Source organism: Sycon ciliatum, chromosome 6 (genome assembly GCF_964019385.1).
Source record: "Sycon ciliatum chromosome 6, ocSycCili1.1, whole genome shotgun sequence".
NCBI lineage: Eukaryota > Metazoa > Porifera > Calcarea > Leucosolenida > Sycettidae > Sycon > Sycon ciliatum.
The window spans coordinates 18,411,284-18,438,494 of record NC_088648.1 but is presented as its reverse complement, the minus strand read 5'-3'; the positions used below and the strand labels follow the sequence as shown (position 1 = coordinate 18,438,494).

The 27,211-nt window shown below is 47.6% G+C and overlaps 1 protein-coding gene across 1 annotated transcript in view; it reads left to right on the top strand.

Annotated features, from left to right (window-relative positions):
* The first annotated feature begins 2,794 nt into the window (after positions 1-2,794).
* The window catches only part of LOC135819554 (uncharacterized), a 29,004-nt gene continuing 4,587 nt past the window's right edge, over positions 2,795-27,211 (top strand). The window contains exons 1-9 of the mRNA XM_065332783.1: positions 2,795-3,010; positions 3,577-3,844; positions 5,107-5,553; positions 14,232-14,696; positions 16,146-16,280; positions 17,705-18,010; positions 22,792-23,103; positions 23,423-23,749; positions 25,023-25,333. Coding sequence (XP_065188855.1) covers positions 2,795-3,010; positions 3,577-3,844; positions 5,107-5,553; positions 14,232-14,696; positions 16,146-16,280; positions 17,705-18,010; positions 22,792-23,103; positions 23,423-23,749; positions 25,023-25,333 — 2,787 coding nt within the window. The remainder of the gene's footprint in view (positions 3,011-3,576; positions 3,845-5,106; positions 5,554-14,231; positions 14,697-16,145; positions 16,281-17,704; positions 18,011-22,791; positions 23,104-23,422; positions 23,750-25,022; positions 25,334-27,211) is intronic.

The following is a 27,211-nucleotide window of genomic DNA, read 5'->3' as shown; positions in this document are numbered from 1 at the left end:
TGTAGGTACACCACCACCCCGTGGGTGCACCACTACCAAGTAGGTACACCACCGCCCCGGAGGCACACCACCACCCTGTAGGCACACCACTACCCCATAGGTACACCACCCCTTAGATACATCAATACCCCGTAGGTACACCACCACCCCTTAGTACACAACCCCCCCCTCCCCCCCCCCCCCACATCCCCAGTGTCAAGGTGTCAGATTGAGCTCCAGAGCGGGTGCTTATGAGCAGATGAGAGAGATTAAATACAGAACATGGGATTTCCTCATCATATTTAATATGAGGCATTGAAATAGAAAATACCTTGCCTCACAAAGTTCTAACTCGGATACCGAGCCAATAAATAAAATAGAAGAAATTACATGAAAACGAGTTATGAATCAACTATCCACGACTGTACCAAGATAATAAGCTATTTCTGTCAGCTTATTATCTTGATACAGTCGTGGATAGTTGCTTCATAACTCGTTTCCATGCAATTTCTTCTATTTTAATCACCAAGTTCTGCCCATGTTTTGCTTCGTGAACGAGAGAGCTTGGAAGCTCCGGGCCCTACGCTATGCTTTTTTGCCAAGCTCATCGTGTTATTGGAACTGATGGCAATGTGTTTTTTTCCATTGATTGGCTACATCAAACTTTCTCTTTTGCATTCGAAGGTAATACGACTCCGTCTACCACCTTGATGACCTGGGCAAAAGAAGCATCAGGATGTTGTAGATTTTTCATTTCTCCTTTTTTTTAAGACATAACCTGGGATTCGAACCCGCACTATCACCCTGTATGCATTCCCCCGATACACTTTGCATACATGCATTTAGTTGCCTCATGTTATGATCTTGCATTTTGAATGCCCTATTTGAATATTGTCACAGTGGCCAGCTGTCTTTGATGTTGCGGTACGGTACGGGACAGGTACGGGATAGCGCGAGGCATGCCTATGGCACAAACAAACAAACACGGAATTGAAGCTGCGTGAACCCTGGCTAGCGCCAGACGTTACTAAAGTAACGTATTTTGCATAGCTACGGGAATTAAACAAAGTAAATTTGCAGGATGTAGACAGAGATGGAAGGTTCTGATTTTGCCTTGATGGTGTGCTTAGCTTTAGTATTGTAGCTGTTATCTTGAAGTGATGTTGAGAGGAAGATCTTTTGATGTTGGTGCTATTTCTCCCACTATGCATGCAGCAAGAAGCTGCCGACCAACTCTCAGCTGTGGATAGGCCTGACAGACACGGACAAGGACAGATACTACACCTGGCAGAACGGGCGGCGCAATCAATTCAGCAACTTTGACTGCTACATCAACTGGCAGAGTGTCCACAAACCATGCGTCTATGCCAACGAGATGGGTGTCTGGACCCCGCAGGACTGCAGCTCGAAAACGACCGGATTCATCTGCAAATACAGCGTTCCCAAGGCTGGTAAGCTAGTTAGCCTACGGGGCATACCCTTGTCAGTGCATCACTTAGACTTTCTGGTCTAAAGTGAAACAATTACATTGGAAAAGCCTGAAGAAAAACTAGTCTGATGAGAATGTTGCAAGGTCGCTGCTTTAGTAACAATTACACCATAGCTTAGTGGTAGGGCATGGTGTTGAATAAATCACTTCTCAACGTGGGCAACCATGTTGTTTTCAAATAGAATGCGACGACTATAGGCTCTGAAATTTGGAACTTTGAGGAATGCTTTGAAATGGCAACTAGGTGCACAGTAACGGCTGACCGCACCATCCTGAGAGACCTTCCCGTGCCCCTGAGATGAAGGAAAAACCCTAAAAGTTCTGGAACCTACCTCCTCCGCGGCATTAAATGTGTCGCTTCGCACATCGCAGTTTTTGTGACTTGCTCATCTTTAGTCAGACTGTCGGAATTGCTGTTTTCTTTTTTTGAACTTTGGTACGACCCTTCCTGCGCAATGTCTACTTGTTACTAAAGCCACACTGCGAATGCCTCTGAGAATGTCTCGGACTTTGTCGGAGCTCTCTTCCGCACTAAACAAATTCATCGCGCTCTGCACTATCCCACCCCAGAGCTCTAATCGTTTTTCTAGACCTCGTGCCGTCCCACATTGTTCGCGTGGGCATTTGTCAAAACTGCAAGCTCGGGTATAAGAATCCTGGTATCTCTCCTGAATACGAAATGCTGAAGTTGACGATGGCAAGAACAACATGTTCTCAAATTCCTAAAATGAGCTACGTGTGGCGTATGTTGCTGCAAAGATAGCAGGTCTGAAAACACCAACAAAATCAGCAAAGCGTTGCCAAGGAAAGAAGGTGCGGAACTGCTTACCCTATCCTGCTGGAAGGTGGTTACAGTGTACTTGAAAATGCTAGTTTGCCGTCATCGCCTGCCCCCTGGAGACGTGGATTGCTTGAAAACGAAGTCTCTTGACCTAAATTGGACCGTGCATCTTGTTCACCGTATTTTCGAGTGCTGAAGGGTCTGCCTCAAACTCTGATGAAGACGTGGAAACTAAAGCTTGGTCCGTCGACAATGCTCTACTTCAATTTCTAGCTGATTTCTTTGCCCTTCGAGCGGACAAAATATATTTGAAAAATCGCTCTGGGAAGCGACAATTTTAATGACACGGAGGAAGCAAAACCTGGAACCTGGAAGGCCATAATGCTGTTCGTACTCAATCTGCGGACAGATAATGCTGTTTGTAATGGTGTTTCTGATGATGGGTTGCAGCGCTGCCATTCAATCTACAATTGTCTGCCCCACTTATTGCTTGTCCCTTTACCGGTCTTGTCTTGTGTATTTGTTCATTGCCAGACGAGACTGACATGTACAAGCTCAGTCAGGGTAATTGCAATGCGGGCTACTACGAATTCCGCGGACTATGCTGGTTATTCCAGGATACAAACGTGTATGACTTTGACACATCTCAGGTAGACTGCAAGTCCAAAGGAGGCAACCTAGCTGCGATCCGTGACTCGTACGATTCCAGTTTCATTGTGCGCTATCGTGCTGAGAAGTTTCCTCTCAACAATCACACGCAGGTAAACAACACCTCGGCTAACTTACTAGATGGCTGGTGCTTGAAGCTAGCATTGTAACTGTCTCAAAGACGCGTCTGTCTCCTGAATTATGGGCTATGTTAGGGAGGCGTAGAATTATTGAGTGACTGTCACGCTGGGTCATGGTATCTCTTGTCTGGGCCGCGCTTGCTGTCTGCAGAAATGGCATATCAATTCAGCTAGTCGGATCGCGTGCCGTCTGCCTATTTGCAGTAGTTCCCCGCTGTACACACCCTAAGAAACCTCCTTGGATACATGGTTCAGGTTGTGAGCACTCACAAACTCCATGACATTGTTATAACGTTTGGTTACCATTACCGTCTAGAGTAGGCTGACTGCGTTGAAGAGGGTGGGGAAGCAACAAAATATGATATTGGGTATTGTCTTAGTCACTAGAACTTTAGGTATTTTGTATCTTGCAAATTTTGCCAGTGTTGGACACAAACAACGGACAACTTGTGAACGTTTGGTCCCAGTTCCTTTTTGGCTTTAATCTTTGGCTCTCCATCCTAGTCTTATCTGCACTTTTACTTGTTTAACCTTTTCAGGTCACCATTGGCTACAAGAAGACCACGAACCTGTTCGGCCAGTTCCGCTGGCAAGACGAATCCTGCCCGAGCTACAGCAGCTGGGGCTGTGGCGAACCAGACAATGCTGGTAGCAGTGGCGAGCTTTGTGCGCAGTATCAGTTCGGTGGTGAAACAGGTTCGGTCGGCTTCACTGGGAAGTGGAGTGATTACGACTGCAAGACCAAGACAAACTACATCTGCCAAGTGCCTCTGCCCAACAGTATCACACCATCTACTCTCTGCGCAGGTTAGGACTACGTGTCCGTGTGTGTTTGTGTGTGTGTGGTGGTGGTGGGGGGGGGGGGGGTGTCTGTGTGGGGTGTGTGTGTGGTGGGGGGGGGGGGGGGTGGGTGGTGTCTGTGTGGGGTGTGTGTGGTGGTGGTGGGGGGGGGGGGTGTCTGTGTGGGGTGTGTGGTGGTGGTGGTGGGGGGGGGGGGGGGTGGTGTCTGTGTGGGGGGGGGTGGTGGGGGGCGGGGGGGGGGGGGGTGGTGTCTGTGTGGGGTGTGTGTGTGGTGGTGGGGGGGGGGGGGGGGGTGGTGTCTGTGTAGGGTGTGTGTGGTGGTGTTGGTGGGGGCGTGGGGGGGGGGGGGGTGTCTGTGTGGGGTGTGTGTGGTGGTGGGGGGGGGGGGTGGTGTCTGTGTGGGGTGGGTCCCATTATGGCGCAGTGGCATGTACAGTATGTCGTGATAAGCCCATAAATGGCATCATCTCCAAGTGGAAATCAGATGTTTTCGGCCGTTGGGTGATTCTAGAGCCAAATGAGTCTTCTTTCCAAAGTTCCTTTTGAATCTCTCTCCCCTCTCCCGGGAAGATCCGCGCGACCAGCTTTGGCAGTCAGCATGTACAAGTACAAGTGCTTGTGTATGCGTGCGTGCAGTCATGAATAATAAACTGTGTGTGTGTGTGTGTCTGTATATGCTTGCGGTTGTGCATGTGTGTGTGTGGGGGGAGGGGGGGGGGGGGGCATGTGCATGTGTGTGTGTGTGTGTGTGTGTGTGTGTGTGTGTGAGTGTAAATGTGTGTGTGTGTGAGTGTAAATGTGTGTGTGTGTGTGTGGGGAGGGGGGTGCATGTGTGTGTGTGTGTGTGTGTGTGTGTGTGTGTGTGTGTGTGTGTGTGCGTGTGTGTGTGTGTGTGTGTGTGTGTGTGTGAGTGTAAATGTGTGTGTGTATGTGAGTGTAAATGTGTGTGTGTGCGTGTGTGTGTGTGTGTGTGTGTGTGTGCGTGTGTGTGTGTGTGTGTGTGTGTGTGTGTGTGTGTGTGCGTGTGTGTGTGAGTGTAAATGTGTGTGTGTGTGTGTGTGTGTGTGTGTGCGTGTGTGTGTGTGTGTGTGAGTGTAAATGTGTGTGTGTGTGTGTGTGTGTGTGTGTGTGTGTGTGTGCGTGTGTGTGTGTGTGTGTGTGTGCGTGTGTGTGTGTGAGTGTAAATGTGTGTGTGTGTGTGTGAGTGTAAATGTGTGTGTGTGTGTGTGTGCCGGTGTTTGCGGGTGTTTGTGTTTGTGCCTTGGTAGCTATCAAGTGCGAGCCTGGTTGGGTGTCCTGGAGAGGTAACTGCTACAAGTTTGTCACCAACGACTCAGCAAACTGGCCTTCAGCCTACGAGAAGTGTCTGAAGATGAACTCAGCATTGCTTAGCATATCAGACTTCACAGAGGAAGCATGGGTTACCCAACAGCTGAAGAAGTTCAATTTCCCGGCGGAGAAGAAACTCTGGATCGGCTTGAATGACCAAAAGTACCAAGTGTACCGCTGGCCAGACGATACTGCTGCATTCTACCGTAACTGGGACTGTGATGTGTATGCAAACTGGGCCAAGCAGTGCATCTACATCTTTGCTGGTTTCCGTAAGGTGGGCCCCCAACGTACCGGAAAGTGGGGCCCGGATTCCTGTTCCAGCGGGCATACTAGCTACAACAAAGATGGATACATATGCGAATCATCACCAGCCAATGCCATGGGTGAGTGAGTCCATTGCCATGCTTCTACAGTTATTATTATTATACGCACGTCCGCGTTTACGTCAACAGTAAGTCCACGTATTCGCATGTGCCAGAAGACAGGCAGAGTGGGCAGGGAGGAAAACAAAAATAAATAAAAGTAAAAAAAAAAGTAAAAAAAAGCTTCTACAGTACTGGAAAGATATCCAACACCATGAAAAAAAATAGCGCCGGGCACCGTGCAGCCCTATGGTGTGGTATTTCTATTGGAATTCACCAATCGAACAGGCATATCTGCCTTCTTGCCGGGATGGCCAGAGCCAACCACGGCTCCTACACAAATTGATGAATATGATGTGAAGCAAAAAAAAAAAAGGTACTTTGTCAGCTATAATTATTATTATTCTGTACTAAAAATATGGAGAGGGCAGTAGGTGGATTCCATATTGAAGGATGGATGGTGAAGATGCTACTTATGGTGTTTTATGATGAAAGTGTAGGGAGAGAGAGAGACAGACAGAGAAAGGGGGAGAAAGAGAGAGAGAGAGAGAGAGAGAGTGTGTGTGTGTGTGCGTGTGTGCGTGTGTGTGTGTGTGTGTGTGTGTGTGTGTGTGTGTGTGTGTGTGTGTGTGTGTGTGTGTGTGTGTGTGAGAGAGAGAGAGAGAGAGAGAGAGAGAGAGAGAGATAGAGAGATGGATAGATGGATGGATAGATAGATAGATAGATAGATAGATAGAGATGAACGAGGGAGAGAAGGAAGAAGAGGAAGATTTGCCGAATGATCAAGTGTTGCATTGCCGAATGGAGTAAATCGTGCATGAAGAGATAACAGATCAAGATCAGAGATAGAGGATTTGAATAACGCAAGATTGGGGAGAATTGTGATGTGGTCAGATAGGGCATTCCAGAGGGAGCTACCAAGGAAATGCATAATGTGCCGTCCGGATTGTCCAGGGAGAAAAGGGATACGGAGAAGCTGAGTGGCTTGACCCCTGGTGAAGGGACAATCCCCGTGCACGACGGGGTCGGCAGAGATCAACTTGAAGTATAAGGCAGAAACAATGTGCTGGCTGATGAGGACAGACAACGAAAGACAAACTGCAAGACTTTGTTGATGAAAAGGTGCTCAACAGAATAAAGTGAGAGGCGTGTGCGCCGTGGCCCAGTGGGCACGGCGCCATGCAATTGGAATATGGCGCGAACGCCAGACTTGCTGACTTTCAGTAGGCGGGTTACTAACTGGTTTGTGAGGCGCGGGAAAAAGGAATTAGATGCATAAGTAATCCTGGACTGAATTATTGCTATGTACCATAGGCGGCGTGCAGTGATGGACAGTGCTCGTCCATGACGCCAGAGCTGTCCCACAGCAACAGACACTTTGCTTACAACTTTTTCGACATGCGGTTTCAGAGAGAGTTGGTCGTCCACAAGGACTCCAAGATACTTAGCTGTTGTGGTGACTGACAGCCGGATATCGTTGCAATAAATACCAGGCATGGCACTGGGACGGCCACGGGGCTGGATGAACAACACTTGCGTTTTGGCGGAGTTCAGAACAAGTCCAATACTGCACAGCCAACCAGCAAGTTTCGAGACAGCACTTGAGAGAACATTGCACACAAGGTGTTTATCCGAGTCAGAGAAGTCCAGGACAATGTCATCAGCAAACTCCTGGTGACTTATTTGCATTGGCAGTATGGCAGACAGCTCGCTTGTGTATAAGACAAATAGCAATGGCCCAAGTACACTACCTTGAGGAACACCTCTGGAGCAATCAACAGGTGCCGACAGAATGTCAGCCACCTTTATTTGCTGCCTCCGATTACTCAGGTAACTCGTGAACCAGGACAGAACAGTGCCCCCAATGCCATGTTGATGAAGTACTGTGATGAGACGCTGATGTTGTACTCTGTCAAAGGCTTTTGACATGTCCACCATAATCACACCAGTATGCTGGCGCTGAGATCGTGCCAAGAGCCCGCGATTCACTGCAAGAACCAGAGCGTCTTCCGTTGAGTGGGACTTGCGGTAGGCAAACTGGGATGCCGGTAGCAGGTGGTGGTCCTGGAGATGGGCCATGATCTGCTTCTTGACACAGTGCTCTAGAAGACGAGACACAGTGGGCAGCAAAGAGACTGGCCGATAGTTTCCTGCGACTGCAGTGTCCCCGCTCTTGAACAAAGGGCTAACATATGACAGTATGAAGCATGCGGGTACAGTACCACTTGAGAGCAACATATTAATGATTCCAGCGAGATGAGGAGCAAGAACACTGGCACAGCACTGCAAAACAATACCAGGAATGCAGTCACCGCCACTAGCTTTGTGCGGGTTGACACAGGCCAGACATTGCTCAACGTCTTGCACACTGACAGGTTGAAAGGACGTCAAAGCTGATTGTTGTAAGGGGCCATGGGGCTCCTGAAGTGCAGCTGGTCGGGCTGGATCATGCACAATCTCACCGAAGAAAGCACTCAGGGTTTTGATGGGCGCCTCTGGAGTCTGCCGCTGTGTCTTCCGGCCGGTAACATTGTTCATAATGGCCCATAGCTGTCGCTGATTGGATGTGGCACACTGGCGGATGAAATAGGAGTTCCGGAGAAAAATTGCGACATGCATAGGAAGAAAATAACGGAAAGAGCAGTGCATACAGCATTTGTAAAGGGGCTTATTTATCTGGTAAGCAAAAAGGCAAGAGCCATTGACTTAAAGCGATTGCGTTTTCTTTCTTGCCTGACCTCAGCAGGGAGCTGGTTCCATAAGATGGTCCCAGCATAGGTAACACGTTTGGCAAGATATGCAGTTGGGCTGGCTGGGACAATCAGTAAATTGCTGTGCCCACCACGAGTTTGAGTGGAATTACTGATGCTGAAAAAGTTAGCGAACAACATGCTGATGCTAGAGGAGTCATGGAGACAACGCCAGATAAAAACCAGAAGGTGCATGTTGGCGAGTGTGGTCAATGTTTGGATGTTCATGCATGTAAGAATATTGCTTGTGGGTGTCCCGGGAAGTACCCGACAGACTGTGCGTACAGCACGCTTGAAGAGCCCATTAAGCCGTCGACTTTGATATGCCGTGAGAAATGGTAAGTAAGCAGAAGCGGCATACATAAAGTGTGATAAAATGAAAGAACGAAAATAAGCTATGGGACATTGAAAAGGCAGGAATGTAGCGTATCGTCTGAGCACGCTAACTTTTGACGCGACGCCCCATGCGACGTGGTCGACCATGGTGTTCCAGGTCATGTACGCATCAAAGTGGAGACCTAAATATATCGCAGAGCAAACAGTTGGCGGAGGCAGTCCATTACATTGCACTTGCAAGTCAAATGTTTGAGATCGTACTGGCGATATCGGCATGATCTGTGTCTTCGTTTCATTCAAGATGATACCGCGGTTCCTGAGCCAATCGGCGAGGTGCTGGACAGCCCTTGAGAGATTTTGGGACACCTCATCCATGCTCGTGCTGCTGGATCTAATTGAGATATCTTCCGCAAATTTCAGGGTCGCAACTTTGTAAGGGGACAGCTCTTTCGCATTGTCACGGAAGTAGAGAACAAACAACAGGGGCCCAAGAACTGACCCCTGTGGTACTCCGGAGAAGCTGGTGTATGGTGAGCTCTGTACCTGACCGACTTTGACATACTGTGTCCGATCTGAGAGGTAGTCTGCAAGCCATTGCAGCACCGTTCCACCAATTCCGACCTCGAATAGGTCCTGAATAAGGGTTTGGTGCTTCACCTTATCAGATGCTTTTGACATATCTACGAAAGCAATCCCCGTGAAGTACTTTTTAGTCTGGGCTTGGCATATGCCCTCAACGGCCAATACAAGGGCATTACATGTGGAATGATGTGAAAGATAGCCGAACTGAGTTGGTGGAAATAGATCAAGTCGGCACAAGTACTGAGTAAGCTGATCATGGATGACTTGTTCCAAAAGCTTTGAAACTATCGACATTAGAGACACAGGTCTGTGATTCTTTGCTATGCTGGGATCTCCACCTTTAAACAGAGGTGAAATACTACCCATCTTCATAGGAGCTGGGAAATGTCCCTCCCTCATGGATTTGTTGAACAGTAAGGCCAATGACGGCGCAAGAACATCTACATTTCCCGAGGAAGGGCTGCAGGGATGCCGTCACTGCCAGTTGCCTTCGTCAGATTCTGTTGCTCTAGAAGCCTCCGGACTTTTGCAACAGATGCAGGTACTAATTCCGCAAAACAAGTTGCCATTCGCGGCCCTTGGGGTAGGTGAAGATGAACTGGGCGGCTGGGATCATCCACGATCTCGGTGAAAGCACTTCGAATTGCCTCAGCTGAGCACTGAAGCGGTGCCGATTTTCTTTGTTTCCCCATCAGCTGGTTGAGGATTTGCCAGGTTTGTTTTACATTACAAGTTGCAAGCAGAAATTTTGTACTGTAGTACGCTTCTTTCAGCTTCCGGTTACAGGTAGTGGCCTCCCTTCTTGCCACTTTGAATGTGTCGTACATTTGCTCAGATCTGTCTGACAGCCACTTTCTATGAAGCCGGTTGTGCTTACTCAAAGGTGCAAAGCTGGCTGTCCATCCAATGGTACCGATCGTCTCTTGTGTTGCTTACAAGATCTAAGAGAGGCATGAGTATCAAGCACCTGCAGGAAGCGATTATTCCACTCCGTCCACATGTCTGTTGGGCTGCCTTCGATGCTGCAAATATTCTGCTGAATCAAGTCAGCTTTGAAGCGTTCGTGATTTATCCGGCGGTAGTTCCGGCACACCATTGATGTCTCTGGACTCCTTGTCGGGTCAAGGTAGAATTCACTTATGACTGCTGCATGGTCGCTGAAAGCCATGGGATGGATCGTTGCCACATTGTGCTGGTCAAACGTATTGAAGAACAGATCCAATGTGGTGGCTATGGAATTAGATGCAAACCGTGTCCGCTGATGAACGCCCTAGATCAGACAGGAAATGGAGCTGGTGATCTGGAGCAGTTGATGGATCCACATTCACATTTAAGTCACCGCACAGTATAACGTTCCTGCCCGGAGTGATAGCTGAGTGTAGAAGACCATCAAGGCGATCCTAGTAGCCAATAGGTTCAGAGGGAGGACGATAGATTGTGCCTAGCAAGCAATTCCTACCGGTGCAGGGAATCTCGCCCCGACAACTCTCAACCCCAGCAGCAGCTATATTGCATCTCGGCTTGAGAGGCAAGGATGTTCGGGAATATAAGCAGACACCTCCACCAAGCTGATCCTCTCGATCAGCACGCAAAACGTTGTAACCTGCCAAAGTGATTTCTCCTTCAGTAATCATACTATCCAGCCATGTCTCGTTCACACAGACAATATCAGGACAATGCTGGCGGGTGAGTTGTGCTAGGTCATTAATCTTGTAACGAAGGTTCCTGATGTTCATCAGTAGAACTTTCAGCTTAGCGTCACCACTCAGTCCTCCCCCGTCTCTGAATGGTGCTTTCGGATGGCGCAATTTACCCGGAAAGAAAGTTGGAGCCTGCGCATTCAGTTTCGAGGTGTTCATTGCGCCTCTGCCTGGTCGGAGTCGAAGCGCCAGTCACGGAGAGTGTATGCAACTGTTTCTAGCCAGAAAGACTTTTCACTCACTTTGTTCACGTCCTGAGCGTCAACTGTTATTCTCACGGAGGCCGTTCTGAAGTATTCAGAAGAGTATAATATTGCACATCTCCACATCCCGATCTCTGCACCATTCAGCGATGGACTGTGCCTGGCAGCCATATGAGATTTGCCCCTGGTAGAGAACTTTCCGCGGGCCTCCAGGGACGGTGTCTAACGAAGGTGTCAGGTTGCTATCGGATGTACATTCCCGGATGTAACGTGAAGACTCGTGGCGGCGGATGGGATTTGTCTGCGCTTTGCGACTGCCAATCTGCCGTTCCGCATGGGCTTGTAGCGTTCTCTTTCCCGGAAGGTTCTGATGCTAACTGCCTCTAAAAGAGACGACGCTCCTCCCAGGACATGACATCCTCGAAGGGCGCCTGATCAACCGATATGTCCATTGGAAGGTCAATAGGGGCAGTGTCTCTAGATATGGCCTGTGGATACAACTCCTTGGGTTGATTCCTAGCAACGTCTTCAAGCATTGATCCTTCACCTCCGGATGTGGCATGTAGGTCTCTTTGTGCTCTTTCAATCTTCGAATAGCTCGCCAGGGGAGCAGTCATCGGCGGCCGGGCATGCTTGTGCTTTTTCCCGCCACTGGCCCTCTCCAAGTTGCCTACGCTGTCAGAGAGAGATGCCAGTTCCCGCTTCACAATCGCTTCAACCTCTAGTAAGGGGATACCCTTCTCCTCTGCAGCCGTGATCTCCCGCCCCCGGTTGTCTCTCATTGCTGCCAACTCGTCACTGATGCTAACGACAATCCGCATCATCACACCCAAGCGCTCAACGACTCCAGCAGCTGATGGGTTTAACACACCCACACCAGCCTCACAAAGTTTCCCTCGGGTTGTTTTGGGTAGTCCTCAATGGATTAATAGAGAGGTACCGCACTACGTAAAGTTGAGCGAGAAAAACCCGTGAATTCGCGAGTTTGCACTCCACTTACGAAAAGTTGTCTACGGGAGTTCGTAGATAGGGCTCTGATAACATAGCTGGTCAGTAAGTGGATTGGGGTACAAATTTATGACTCTCTCTCTCGATCTGGTCGTACACTGCCGCGTTCGGAGTTGCCAAGGGCAGCTACATGATTTGAAAACTCCGTATGGCGGAACCCAGATGCGCATGCAGTTTACGTAAGACTTTCCATAGATCGACTACGTTTTTTACTAACGTAATTACGTTCTGCGGAACCTCTCTAATAAAAGGGAGGTTTCGCTCTACGTAATAACGTATGAAAATCCGTATGTGATATGCCCCGGGATCGAGGGCAACTTTCATACGTAAATCTCTCTACTGATTTCCGTAGGAAAGCCGTTTCCTACTTTGGGTCCTACGTAGGACTTTTTGAAATATTTTTCGCACTCTCCGGATTTATCGATGGCAACATTCAAGCCGCGCGAAACACAAGATACACACCGCGTGGAAAACAAAATGGAGAACGCGGTTTCGGTTTGTGGTGCATGCGGCGGGCGCATGCAGCCAACCCGTCTCCAAAGCAACAAGGCATGCTTAGCAGTCGTGGAGAAATCACGTAGAGCGAAACCCTGCAGCGCTGATTTTTACGTATGAAATGACGTGCAGTTCCTACTTCGAAGTACGTTGCTTTCATACGTAATTCTGTGGAGGGAAACCTCCCTAGTGAAAATAATAATAATAATGTCACAGCTTCACGTACTGACTTGGTGTACAATCATTGCATGCACGTAAAATAGTTTGTGGGCAAGTGTTACACTTCTGTTACCTTCCAATGCTCAAGCGTTACACTTCTGTTACCTTCCAATGCTCAAGTGTTACACTTCTGTTACCTTCCAATGCTCAAGTGTTACACTTCTGTTACCTTCCAATACTCAAGTGTTACACTTCTGTTACCTTCCAATGCTCAAGTGTTACACTTCTGTTCCCTTCCAATACTCAAGTGTTACACTTCTGTTACCTACCAATGCTCAAGTGGTACACTTCTTTTACCTTCCAATACGCAAGTGTTACACTTCTGTTACCTTCCAATGCTCAAGTGTTACACTTCTGTTACCTTCCAATACTTAGGTATACATTTTGTAGCGGCCATCCGTAAATATCGATATTCTTTTCAAGACGATATTTGCTCATATTTCCCCGGACCCCCTCCGTCCCCACTCAAAATGAACATGCACACATTTATGCAGGGTATCAATAGTTTTTAACGAAGTGTTATGTCCTTGCGAAATGTGACCAACGGGAACTCCGAATTCACCATGCACCTCGGTTTACATTGCCACAGTCTCTCAACCTTGCCATGGCGGTATTCTTGGGATTGACTTTCACTTTGTGTAGGTCATCAACTGCATGTTTGCACAGTGCTCGACAAAAGTAAGAGATTGATATTTTTTTCAAAAGAACCAGGCAAACAGGGACCAAATCCCCTATTCCCCCCCCCCCCCCCAAACGAATGAATATCTTCTCTAAAAAAATATCGATATTTGTGAACAACCCTAACGACTCTTCTATTCATTCTTTGTGATTATGCTGCGCCAAGTGTCATTCTCCTTATGCCACCACCCTCCATCGACGTCGATCCTGCGCTGCCTTTCGTAGATCCATCAATTACTGTTCTGTTTTAACTGTCAATATCAATGGTAACCGTGAATGTTTTTTCAATGTCAGTGCATGGTGCTGCTGGGCATCCCGTGCGACTGTGGCTGTGATTGAACATCCTCAATGTCAGTGCATGGTGCTGCTGGGCATCCCGTGCGACTGTGGCTGTAATTGAACATCCTCAATGTCAGTGCATGGTGCTGCTGGGCATCCCGTGCGACTATGGCTGTGATTGAACATCCTCAATGTCAGTGCATGGTGCTGCTGGGCATCCCGTGCGACTGTGGCTGTGATTGAACATCCTCCATGTCAGTGCATGGTGCTGCTGGGCATTCTGTGCGACTGTGGCTGTGATTGAACATCCTCATCAGCAAAGTGTTCAATATATCTGAAGCAACGCTACAGCGACCCATGGAATGCATAACTAACTCCTCTCCTTGATTAAGAGCATATTTGCCTCTTATTGTAGGTGATCTACTCTTTTCTTTCTTTCTTATGCACAGGCAATATTCCCATTTACACCCAAGGCAATTGCGATCCAGGCTGGGTATGGTTCCGTAACCGCTGCTATTATTTCTCCCAGGACAAGGTGGACTTCCCCACCGCGCAGGGCAAGTGCGGTGTATTTAACGCCCGGCTTGGCGTCATCAACACGCAAGCCAAGAACAACTTTGTTGTGGACTACATGATCGGCAACTGGTCCGACTTCACTGGCGAACGCTTCTGGATTGGCCTTCACCGGCAGGCCAAACAAACCGATCCATTCACTTGGGTTAACAGAACTGAGCCAGTTGTCTTCACCAACTACAACTGTGGTGAGCCTAATAATGCTGGTGGCAAAGAGGGCTGCATAGAGTTTGTTATCTCAAACGATTTTTCCAACTCAGCCAGCTGGAACGATGTGGAGTGTACTAGTTCAGCTCATTACATCTGCGACAAGGTTGCACCACCGCCAACAACCATGCCAAGTGAGTATAGAATATGCTGCTAGGACTACTAATGCTGTATTGGGAAAGCTGCGCGCAAAGTGCTTGTGAACCGACTTTTGCACCGTGTGTGCACATGCATTTCTACGTGCATGATCCTGCAAGCATTTGACTCCCGAGACATTTTCTCTGGTCCGGTAGCGCATTGAAGACTCACAGAAGCAGAGTTACATGTATTACATCATTACATGTATCATGTATCATGTATCATGTATATGTTCCACACAATCTGAGAATTTGCACAATCTGAGAATTTGCGCAATCTGCAGATTGCACAGGCAATCTGCGGTGACACGAACATATTTGCGGTATGAGACCAGGCACGGTAAATCAGCATGCATGACCCTCTGCGAGACGTCTGGGAGCACAAGCGGTACCCAAGTACGTGTGGTGCACAATTCACATGCGTCCCCCCCCCCCCCTTGCAATCTGTGGATTTCTCTCAAAACCTGAAGGGCACAGCGAATTCATGTGGAGCGCAGTCTGCGGGTGCAATCTTTGAGTTTCGTTGAAAATCATGAAGACCAAAGTGAATCTGTGTGGCGGCAATCTGTGGCCCGATTTCACTGAAATCGGATTCGCTGTGCTCTTCATGGTTTTCCAAAGAAATTCACAGATTGCGCACAGATTGTGTCCCCCACGGATCCTCTATGCTCCTCGTTGTTTTTCAGGGAACTCGGGCTCAGGTTGCGTCCCACACGGATTCGCTGTGCTCTCCATGATTTCCAATGAAATCCACAGAAATCCCCCACATGGATTCGCTGTGCTCTTCATGATTTTTCAACGAAATCCACAGATTGCACTCGCAGACTGCGCCCGACATGAATTCGCTGTGATGTTCAGGTTTGAGAGAAATACAGAGATTACACCGACCACACACTGGAATTTTGTACCCCACATACTTGGTTGTGCTCCCAGAAGTCTCGCAGAAGCTCAGGTACACGGTTCCACCGTGCCTGGTCTGCGCAATCTGGGAATTCTCAGATTGCGTAAATTCTCAGATTGCGCTGAACTGCCTGCGAAATCTGCAGATTTGGGAGGCAATCTGGAATTCTCAGAGATTGCGCGGATCATATACATCTGTGACTCGTGTCGTCCGAACTGCTATATTTTGAGGAGTGTAAGCCGCACTTTAAACGTCACTAATTCAGCCAAAAAAACCGGTGTGGTTTATACTACGGTTGTCAAATTAACAATGTTAAAAAAAGAGGTAGATATCTGTCTTTCGTGGCAAAAATCAGGGGTGGCTTATACTCCAGAAAATATGGTATGTGTGTATGGACAACTCAGGACAAGTATGGCGCCAGTCCATCATATTCTAAAGGTATGCGAAACATCCATCTGTCCTACTTGTTGTTATTATAAGATTGCTCTGCACCATGATGTTCTTGTTAACAGTTTCTTTTTCTGTGTGTGTGTGTGTGTGTTCAGCCACAATACCACCAACCACTACTGTTCCTACCACCACACCCCGACCGACTACGACAGCCATGCCAACAACTAGAGCCCCGACCACCTTCCCGGGCACCACAACGCCACCAACTGAAGAACCCACATCCTTCGGAAGTAAGCCCAAATCGGGACTCTATTCTTGTTGTGGACGTTGCTGCTATCATCTTTACATGAGCCACCATACCAGAACTGCACTCTCCGGCAGACCTCAACATATCATGCATGGTCATTCGTAGAGCGCAGCTGTGTTCTGGTGCTTTATTCGAGATAATCTCTTCAAGGCCGAATGCTGCTGCTGATCCATCTTGATCATATTTTGATGATGTTTTAGCGCATTACACATAGCTAAGTTGCAGAAAGAGGGGCAACAACGCGAACGCCAAGCAAAAGTAAAACAATGGGTGCATCTGAGCTACATTAGCTGTGCTGGTGAGGTGCTGTGTGCTCCCCTGACCACATGTCCCGGGATCAACATACAGGCCGGGGTGGAGTGAATTGTCTTGTGTATAGCTATGTCCAGTGTTTTCAGGATTTGATGATTTCCTCTTCTTTGCATTCAAACAAAGCCGATTTTCAAAATGTTGTTTGGAGGAAAAGAACAACAGAAGCCACTGGAAATTTTAACTATGCATTTTGCATCACTGGAGCGGGGAGGGTGCGCACCTGGGGGAGATGGAACAAATTTATAGTACTTGTCACTTCAAACAACAAGCATTTCCTTGCAGGAACCGCTTAAATTTCACGAGCAGCAGGTTTGGCAGATGGCCATCCGGTTTTCCACTACTGATGCCCTCCAGCTGTTTTACTTGGTTCTGAGTAAGAATGGTGCTTTCGAAGATGCTCTTCAAGGTTGCGCTGCCCCAAAGGAACATTTCCTTCCGAGAGAATGGCTTCATACACACACAAGACAAAAAATGAAAAGGTAACCGGTTGGGTTGTTAAACATAATGCAATAAACAGCTTCTTTCATGTACTGTAAAACCGGAAATGAGTCACAAAGTCTAACGTTTTATCGACCATCTTTTTTCGTCACTCAAGTGTCAAGTCAAGTCGGCGGAATAGCGCGAGCTCCAGTGTGGGAGCAAACCCATTCCAATTTTTTCGTTATTTGAAGAAACGTTATCGCGAACCCGGTTTGACATGTCTGTGTAAAGATGCGCATACAGATGGGTGGCCAGGGAGCCATCGTTAAGCTTTCTGCATGTTACCATGCCAAAATTATAGAAACGGTCAACTTTTTGGTCGTTAAGCGTTCCGGTTTTACAGCACTGCATGTATTGTCAACGCATCATATCCTTCAGACCTGTAACTAAAGACCACCGTGACTAGCGACCAACCTGGTACTATAGATCACTTTGCCAGGCACGGACAGTCTCACATTCATGTAGCGGGTGTGCGGTGTAAACCTCTAACTAAGGACCACCTGCCACTAAAGACCGCTTTCTCTGGCCCCAAGCCGGGGTGGTCGTTAGTCACAGGTTTTCACTGTACATGTACATGGATGTGACTATTTTGTGTTTGCATTGTGTTCTTTTCAGAGCCTGGTATTGCTAGGAGTTTCGCAGCGAAGGTGTTTGCAAACAGCACAATCCGTCTTAGCTGGAATGGTCTAGATGTTGGCACTGGAAACCTATCTGAGATTGTATTGCAGTACAGAAAACAGCAGCACAAGCGCTGGGCGCCGTTGTTCTCACTATTCCCAACTGCCACAAGTTGGGCAAGTTACACAGATCATGCGATTGACGTGTCGAACATAATGGACCCAGGCACCTATACATTTCGACTTGCGGCTCACAACAACCACGGCCGAGGCAAGATGACCGAGTCAAATCCAGTCGCAATATGTAAGTTTCATCAATCTAAACAAAAACGCTAGAATGGAAGAGTATGAAGATCAGTGTGTGTGAGGGCTCAACGAAGTGATTATGCGGAGCGGATTGTATTACAGCGGATTGTATTACAGCGGATTGTATTATAGCGGATTGTATTATAGCGGATTGTATTACAGCGGATTGTATTACAGCGGATTGTATTACAGCGGGTTGTATTACAGCGGATTGTATTACAGCGGATTGTATTATAGCGGATTGTATTACAGCGGATTGTATTACAGCGGATTGTATTACAGCGGATTGTATTACAGCGGATTGTATTACAGCGGATTGTATTATAGCGGATTGTATTACAGCGGATTGTATTACAGCGGATTGTATTACAGCGGATTGTATTACAGCGGATTGTATTACAGCGGATTGTATTATAGCGGATTGTATTATAGCGGATTGTATTACAGCAGATTGTATTACAGCGGATTGTATTACAGCGGATTGTATAACAGCGGATTGAATTACAGCGGATTGTATTATAGCGGATTGTATTTCTATAGCACATGAAGCCAGTGGGATGGTCTAATCCTAAACGGGAAGTCCGGTGAAAAATTTGTCCGTAGAGTTTGGGGCGATGAGTCGAATGGTGTCAGTCCTACGTGTTTCCGACAAAGCGTTCTTGAAATATTTCAGATTGAAAACTGACTTTCGGGGGGAGCTGTGCCATGACGTCATGCAGCCACGACACACCCTCTGCAAAGTCATAGCATCAGGCAGCTAGAAAATTGTCAGACAAAGTTTTCAAATTTTTCATTGATTTTTGATTCCAAGAAGACGAAAGGTCCACGCGTGCACGATCGTTGTTGTTTCTTTCCGAATTTGAAGCCTTTTTCAGTTATAGTGTCATGGATCAGGCAAGAAAAGTCCGCATCGCACCTGTGTTTCTCCGACTTCATACTGGTTGTCCTTTTTGGGGCTCTGGACGACAACACAACACTCACAAGTCAACAGGCTCCAGTTGGCCGATGACCCACTCAAACAACTGGTCCTTTCTCAACATCATTTTCTTCTCAGAAAACGCCTCACTCTTCCGCCAGGTTCGGAGCAGAGCAGCCTCGGCCTCGTAAGTCCACGGACTCATCTCGAAAAAAAAGGGAACAAAACAAACCTTGGAGAGCCGAATGTGGAATGACTGCTCAACTCAAGCAACTGTCTTGAAACTGATTTTACTTGAAAGACACTGTTTTTCCGCCAAGCGTCACTCCCTCCAGCGGCAACGCAGCCGATTTCCCCACGTCAGACGCAGCAGCGTAGCAGCAGCGTCTGACGCTCAAACTTCCCGCGTTGCATCAGTTCAAAAAGCTCATGATTCTGACGCTGACGCAGCATTTTTGCCGTAGTGTCAAGGCCTCGGTCACACTACGGCAAGTTTGAAGCTGGACGCAGCGTCAAGTCGCAGCACTTGACGCAGACGCGGGGTCACACAGTGTTTTGTTTGTTTTGTTAGTTGTCAGTTGTTAGTTGTCAGTTCTCTCATCGGCACTTGAAGTTCAATACAGAAAATCTCTCTCTCGGTATCGAGAAACAACTATTTTCCTAGTCTTTTGTTGTGTGGCGTGGCGAGAGCGTAGAGAATTAGTTCGTCCATCGGGCAAGACGACACAAATTCCTTGCAATTGCAGTCCTTGAGAACTATAACATAACTATAACAAAGTCGTTGATTACTTTAAGTTTCGGGCATTCATTCAAGAAACATCAAACAAACACGCTTGAAAATGGAACAAAATTCAAGCATAACGACAGAACAGCAGAAGAATGGAACGAGTGAAAATTTCCTTACCTCAGTCATCGTCCTGCCATATACTTGGACAGCCTTTTGACACGGTGGTGCAGGCAGCTCTTGTCCAGTCTAACATGGTATCCTTGTGGCGTGGAACGAAAGAGAGTGTCAGTGTATCTGACTCGTCACATTGGAACTGTGCTGAACTTTTCTCGTTCTCCTCTTTATTATTATTATTATTACACCTTCCAGTGGCTAAAGATGAATCAGTGCCAATATAGATGAGGAGGGGGGGGGGGGCGTTTGCCAGCCATGGCATAGAGAAAAAGTATAAGAAGTGTGGTGGTGCACCAATACCATGGTAAATAACAGAGGAAAGGGAGCAGTACAGCCGACGTGAGACGACCGAGACTAAACAGGTATATCGACTATTGAATGGGAATGTTGAAATGCTGCTTTGCAAGATTGCGAAACGAGGGAAGCGACTTCGCCGGACGGACATGAAGGGGCAACGCCAGCCATTTAGTATAAGAGCTGAAAAAGGGGGAAGATACAAACAGAGATGTGGTAGCTCGGGGGAGACGGACTTTACTACGTGTGGGGGAGTTCGAAATAAACCAATTAAGTTGCTGTAGGTGCGGGGGGAATATGCCAAGGTAAATTGCGTGCACAAGACAGCACATCATAACATCGAGATAACTCTGCAGGGGGCACAGGTTGCAATTTTGTACCAGTCCGAGTTAGAAATGTAGCGGCCAGTTCTAAATATCATGCGGAGGATACGGCGATTGAGAATTTCCAACCTCTCCAGTTGGGACTTCGTAATGGTAGACCAAGCAGGGTATCCATAAAGAAAGAGTGGAAGAATGTAAGATTTATAAAAACATACCCTACAACTGGTAAGTTGTAGGGTAAGTGAGAGAAATGGGACGTCATGATGCCTACAGTACGTGAAACACGGAAAAAAACGTGGTCAGTGTGGGCGGACCAAGATAGAGAAGAATCGAATACAATGCCAAGATGCTTGTGGCTAGATGTAATAGTTAATGATGAAGTAGGGGGTTCCAGCTGTCATCCCGCGCACTGCTGAAACGTCTTCAGAGAACCACAAGACCTTTTCCAGATCTGATTTTGAACGTCTCCCTATTCCTCCTTGGTTACCTCAAGACAGTTTACTGTCAGCAACTGCACAGCAGAACTGGCAGCCATGGCCAGTCAAACAGGGTATCCTTGTGGCGTCGAACGAAAGAGATTGTCAAGGTGCCTCACTCGTCAGATTTGAACTGTGGTGAACTGTTCTCATTCTCCAATTTCTGCTTTCACCCCGCACACTGACGAAACGTCTTCAGAGAACCACAAGACGCTTTCCAGATTGGATTTTGAACGTCTCCTTTTCCTCCTTGGTTACCTCGAGACAGATTACTGCCAGCAACTACACAGCAGAACTGGCAGCCATGGCTGAAGTGAAGAAAAGAATGCGCTGCCACGAGGCAAACTGAAAAGGTGTTTGTTCTCTTTCGGGCACTACACACAGGCATGACTGGATAAACTGGACTCCTGGACTGTGTATAGGGAGGGGACTTGTAGAAAAGGTGTACTCCTTATAGGGATTGTGCGGCTGGATGAAGCGAGGATCCTGCGAGGATAACAGTTACCGTGGCTGTGGCCCTCATCTAGCCTTTCTTGGTGGGTATCAAGGTATTCGATCAGCTCAGTGTCTGTCCCGGCTGTGGAGCCTGATCGGTAAAGTGCACAGATAACAATCTTGGACCGGCTAGCTGTTAATAACTTCGTGATGTTCCGTGCTGAACCGGTCCAGGTGCTGGAAGGCCATGTTTGATTTCACCCAAATGGCAACTCCGCCTCCATGAGCGTTTCTGTCATGTCGGATTGTGGGAGCGTATCCGGACAGACAGACCTCACTGTCAGTGACCTTTGCGGTTGCGAACTTTGCCTCCGTTACAGCGATGACATCAGGTGAGGAGCACCTGAACTGGCAAGCAGCCACTAATGCCCTATGAAACGGTTCAGACCAGCGCCTCACTAGCACCCTCCCTCCCTCCTTACCACAATGTGCTGTTATCTTTCACTCTGCTTCTCTCGAGACCATCTACCCATTGTCCTCGTTCCTCACTATTATTCATTTCCCCTCCTCCTCCCCTCCTCATGATTTTACTGCATTATGGCGCCGCTTTGTCTGCGTAGACGCCGAGATCTTTAAGGTCGGCAGAGGAGCCCCACCCCGCCACCACTTCTCGCACATATTCGGGAATATAGCCGACTTTCGTATAAAAAATAAATAAAATAAAAACCTCCTGTCAAACAAACATTAGCCATTAGGAAGATCGTTACTAGCAAAATCCCCAATTCGGCCGGCCGAAATATTCGCCTATAATGAGACTTATCGAAAAATCGCTAAGCTTTTCGCCGATTTTGGATAATTTCTTTGAGAATCGCCGAAAAAAATTGGCAGATTTTGCTCGAAAATCAGTGAAATTGGAAGAACCGTACAAACCTTATGGCAGGCACTTCCTTGAATTCTGCTCCATTCCTTTATCCACACACCAAACCTGCTTGAATCAAACAAGAAAATGCACTTCATTTCCAAAAATATTGAAAATATCCAAAAGACAAGCAGAGCCAAATTTTACGTATGTGTTGAGTCCGAATAAGAGACTGACAACGGGAACAAGTAGGTTGGTGGAACGACATTTATTAGAAACGGGACAAGAGACCAAGACGAACGAAACGACTACATGGTGATTATTGAAGAGGGAGATTATTGAAGAGAGCTTATTGAAGAGAGAGAGTTGAGAGAGCAGCAACACAATATATAGGGCCTGGGTCGCTATGGCAAACATGGACGCACAAGTAGCTACCCAGGCCAAATGAATAATGCATGAACTAATGAATTATATGACTCATGGGCCTAACAGTATGTAATTGTTGTCCTCTTTCCTATTTCTCTGTCCTATTTCACATGCTGTGCTCTGTTCTCTCCGATATGCTATATCGCTAGTCCCAGAACGTACCCAATGTCCAGGCGTCGGTTTCAGTGTCAGTGCATTGCCAGAAACGTATGCTCTTCCCGCTAAGGCTGTTGAGATTTGTCAGAGGAGAGATCCGCAATACGGAAGCAAACTCGTTTCGTCTCACGAGAATCGAATAGCATGCGTCAAGCAGCACTTCAACGAAATTGGAATACCAGACCGTGAATTGTTCTGGACGTCGGGGAGGCTAGCAACTGGAGAATATGTTAAGAGTACGGGTAATTGGTTTGACCAGGGCGCTCTGTACCTGGTAGTGTGCGAGTTCACCACTGTCTCTTATAGTAAGTACCCAGACATGATTTCGCGCACCTCACGTGTATGTACATGTAGTTCGTAGCACAAATTGGAACCTTTCCCACGCATTACCGTAGTTTCTGGTATTAAAGCCCATCTCGTTTTTTTTTTTTTTAAAGAGAACACAAACCTACAAATCATGTTGAAAGACGTATAGAAGCCTGCACTAATTCGCTCATCTCGCTTGGGCTTTTTGAAGTCCGAAGCTATTCAGCATAGAATGATTATGAATTTTTCGTTTATGTTCATGACGACATGTGTTTGTGTGCCATTGTATGTGGCTTTGTGTGTGTGTATCTTCTACAGAACCTACGGAGTGCAAACCAACCTGTTCAGAAATCAGCGCATTTCCACTTCAGCAGTCCACTGCCGCGGCAGCGGAAAGAGTGTGCGAATATAATCAAAGAATCTTTGGAGATCAACACTTTGACTACAGATTTGCCCACGTGGCCAGTCCTGAGAGCGAGATTTTCGGATGTGTGTCGCATCATCTACGAGTAACGGGCATGAGCAATACACTTGTCTACGGTGGATATGGTAAAGATGCCCATGGTGTACTGAAAGCTTCTAATGGGAATGTTTTGCCTCCAACAGCTAGCGTTTATGTTGTGTGCGAGTACCGCAAACGTTGCAGTAAGTCCAGGATTTCTTCCTCATCCCATTTACCCATGACGGCTTTACACATCCTCCCGACACTCCCCAAGCGGTCTCGTGGCCGCTTTACCAATCACTGAGAAAGGAGAATAGAGTAAAATCAATGGGTATGAGAACTGAGCGTTGCATATGCGTATCAGCAACAACAATGTGAGAATAAAGAAAACGGGTGACAAAACACATCACTTGATAGACATGGCAACAACCTTGTCACAATAAACCAAAGAACAGCAATATTAGGGTAATAAGACTATATTTTTGGACTCTTTTTTTTTAAAGACTGCACTGTAACAATCTGGACTAGAGACCTGTGTACTGAAGATTTACTACCGAGAAACGTATGCACCCGCTCCCGACTCCCATACACACACACACACACACTCACGATCAATACCATGATCACTCAGCCCACCTGCTCCCTCACTACTCAAATCACCACTCCCTCCGTCATCCGTTCCGGGCTTGCGCGGTCTGCTACTGTCCCAAGTCTATATCTACAGTCTACGTGGCCTGTCGACATGTCACACATCGGTGACGACTCAAATGCGCCGCGCGCGCATGACAAGATCCATGCAGATCGTGCAAGTACCACGTGTGCGAGGCTTCAAAGTCAAAGCACGTAAGGGCTAGGCTACACGAACGAACGTTGCCATTCCATATTTCAGTGGAATATTTTTCTTTCAGAATTTGTTCTCGGACTTCGAAACTCGTGCTTCCTGGGTATCCTTGACTGTAATACTCGCACCTAATGTACAAACTACAGTGCGTTTCAAAAGTCCAGACCTCTGGTTTCAAACATCCGTTAGGCCAGCATCTATACCACATAAAATCTGTGATCACTGAAATGCACTATGTAGACGAGGGGATTGATTGCGGTGTGACGGTAGACAAGGGGATGAACAGCAGTGAGGATGTTGAGGCGGATGGTGAGGATGATGAGGCAGAGGGTGAGGAGTTAGGCAGGTAGTAAGGCAATGAAGGAGATGATTGTGGTATTATGTAGTAGCCAGCTGTGTACCTGCATTCGTTATCTCATCCAGATTGTTTGAGTGTGTTTTTGGATTGGATCTAGAAAAATGATACTGGAAATCAGAACACCTAAACCTCTTCAAAAAAGTTGTCATGTCGCATGGTGGTGTCTGGGATATTCATACTTTTTATAGCTCTGATGAAATTGTTGTTTCCATGGAGATTTTTTGAATAAATAATATGTATACATGTACATGTATGTGTGACTATATGTTGATGGCAGGCCATCAATGTCCAGTGGAGCGCTATGGTTTTCCTAGAAGAACTACTATCCACTACATCCCCAGCAAAGTAGGACTGACCTACTCGGAGGCACGTACATTTTGCAAAGACCGCAACATGCGACTTCCCAGCTTCAACGATAGGTCGTGTGTAAACAATTACCTGACATACGTCATGGGAACAGGAGGATCTGGATGGATTGAGACGATGCATCCGACTCTTGTGGCCATAGTCAGCCGTCGCAAGGATGGTAGAACGCAGTTTATACCCAGCTGGGCAAAATTGAAAATTGCCGTCTGTGCTATAGTACAAGTAAGTGAAACTTTCCCCGGCAAGCGGAAAAAAAGTTATAATTATGGCTGTTTCCTGAATTCAATTATTGTGTGTGTGCGTGTGTGTGTGTGTGTGTGTGTGTGTGTTGACTTTGCGATTTCTCTCTCTTCTCTTCTCTCTTCTTGTCGTTGTCTCCCGCTTCTGGGAGCGGCGTGGCCCGATAGGGTAGCTGTACATAGTAGTAGTAGTAGTAGTAGTGTGTGTGTGTGTGTGTGTGTGTGCCGCAATGCCACAACAAGTTCCGCCGATGTTGGTGACGGTTGCCACAATGAGCGATCGATGTCACGCTGCGTGATTGAGTCAAATATTGCAGGGTTGAATGAACTTGGTACGTTCAGCAAACATTGAAAATGGTGTTGCCAGCAATCGCGTTCCTCATCAAGAGAGCTGCACACACTCCCATCACTCTTCCGCATGCTGCGACATGGAACAGGCTGCAGACCGTCGTAGCACTTCTTCATGGCTGAGATTGCTGACCAAACTTTCTGCCCACTGAAACGCCCATGCTGAGCCAGGTCTGCCTGTGACTGCAGCCACTTTCGCTTCGCGGCACGCACTGCAGCCCGAGCATGGCCGCGGGCCATTTTGAATGCACACAGATCGACGTGAGTCTTTGACTGCAACCACTTGCTTGGAACTTGTTGTGGCATTGCGGCACATGGCTAACGGCAAAGCGGCTGGAGGTTCCGGAATTGTTGCTGAGTTGCTTAAAGCTGCGTTCGGCACCATATGCCCCTATCTCATCGACCTGTTGAACTCAATCTGGACTAGTGGCACTGTACCTGCTGAGTGGCGTAACGCAGTCCTTGTACCAATTCCGAAGAAGGGAGACCTTTCCAGGTTTGATAACTGGAGGGGAATATCGCTGCTTGATGTTGTAGGGAAACTGGTGGGCCGTGTCCTGCAATCCCGTCTTCAGAGGCTTGCTGAGAAGGTGCTGCCGGAATCGCAGTGCGGTTTTCGCCGTGGACGATCCTGCACGGATGGAACTTTTTGTATACGCCAACTAGTAGAGAAGTTTTATGAGCATCAACAGAAGGGCTACCTCGTTTTCGTGGATTTACGAAAAGCGTATGATTCCGTGCCGCGCCCTGCTCTCGCTGCATGCCTCCTCAAACTGGGCGTACCTGAGGAACTCACAGAGCTAATCCTGCAGTTCCATTGCGGCATGGAAGCAGAGGTGCGTGTTGGTGCTGAAGTCAGTGGCTCGTTTCCTGTTGAAAATGGTTTGCGCCAGGGATGCACCATGGCTCCGGTTTTGTTCAATCTCTTCTTTGGTGTTGTTATGATGTGCTGGAGAGATGCGATGCGTCAGGCTAGCACTGATTCTGGTATATCACTGTCCTACAACATCAATGGTCAGCTTTACTCCCGTGCTAAGGGTACCCTTCAAGTGCAACTCCACGACTTTGAATTTGCAGATGATGCCGTTTTGTTGTCAATGAGTCGGGCTGAGGCTGAGCAGTCGCTTCAGATTTTTCATCGTGTTGCATCCTCGTTTGGTTTGTCCGTCAGTTCGTCGAAAACACAATTCATGGTAGTTGGTGTTGGTATTTCCCCGGAGGACAGGATGCCGATGGACATGGGTGGCGACAGCATTTCGTATGTTGAATCGTTTGTGTACTTGGGCTCCCTCATCACGCCAGACACCCGATCCTCACCTGACATCCAGCGACGGATTGCCAATGCGGCAAAGGCGTTTGGCTGCCTCCTACCAGTGTTCTGGGATACCAGCTTGACGGTGGCAACAAAGCGTCATTTGTACACAGCCTGTGTTCTGTCGGTTTTACTCTACGGTGCTGAGTCATGGGCTCCGCTTCGGCACGACTTGGATCTGCTGGACAACTTTCACCACCG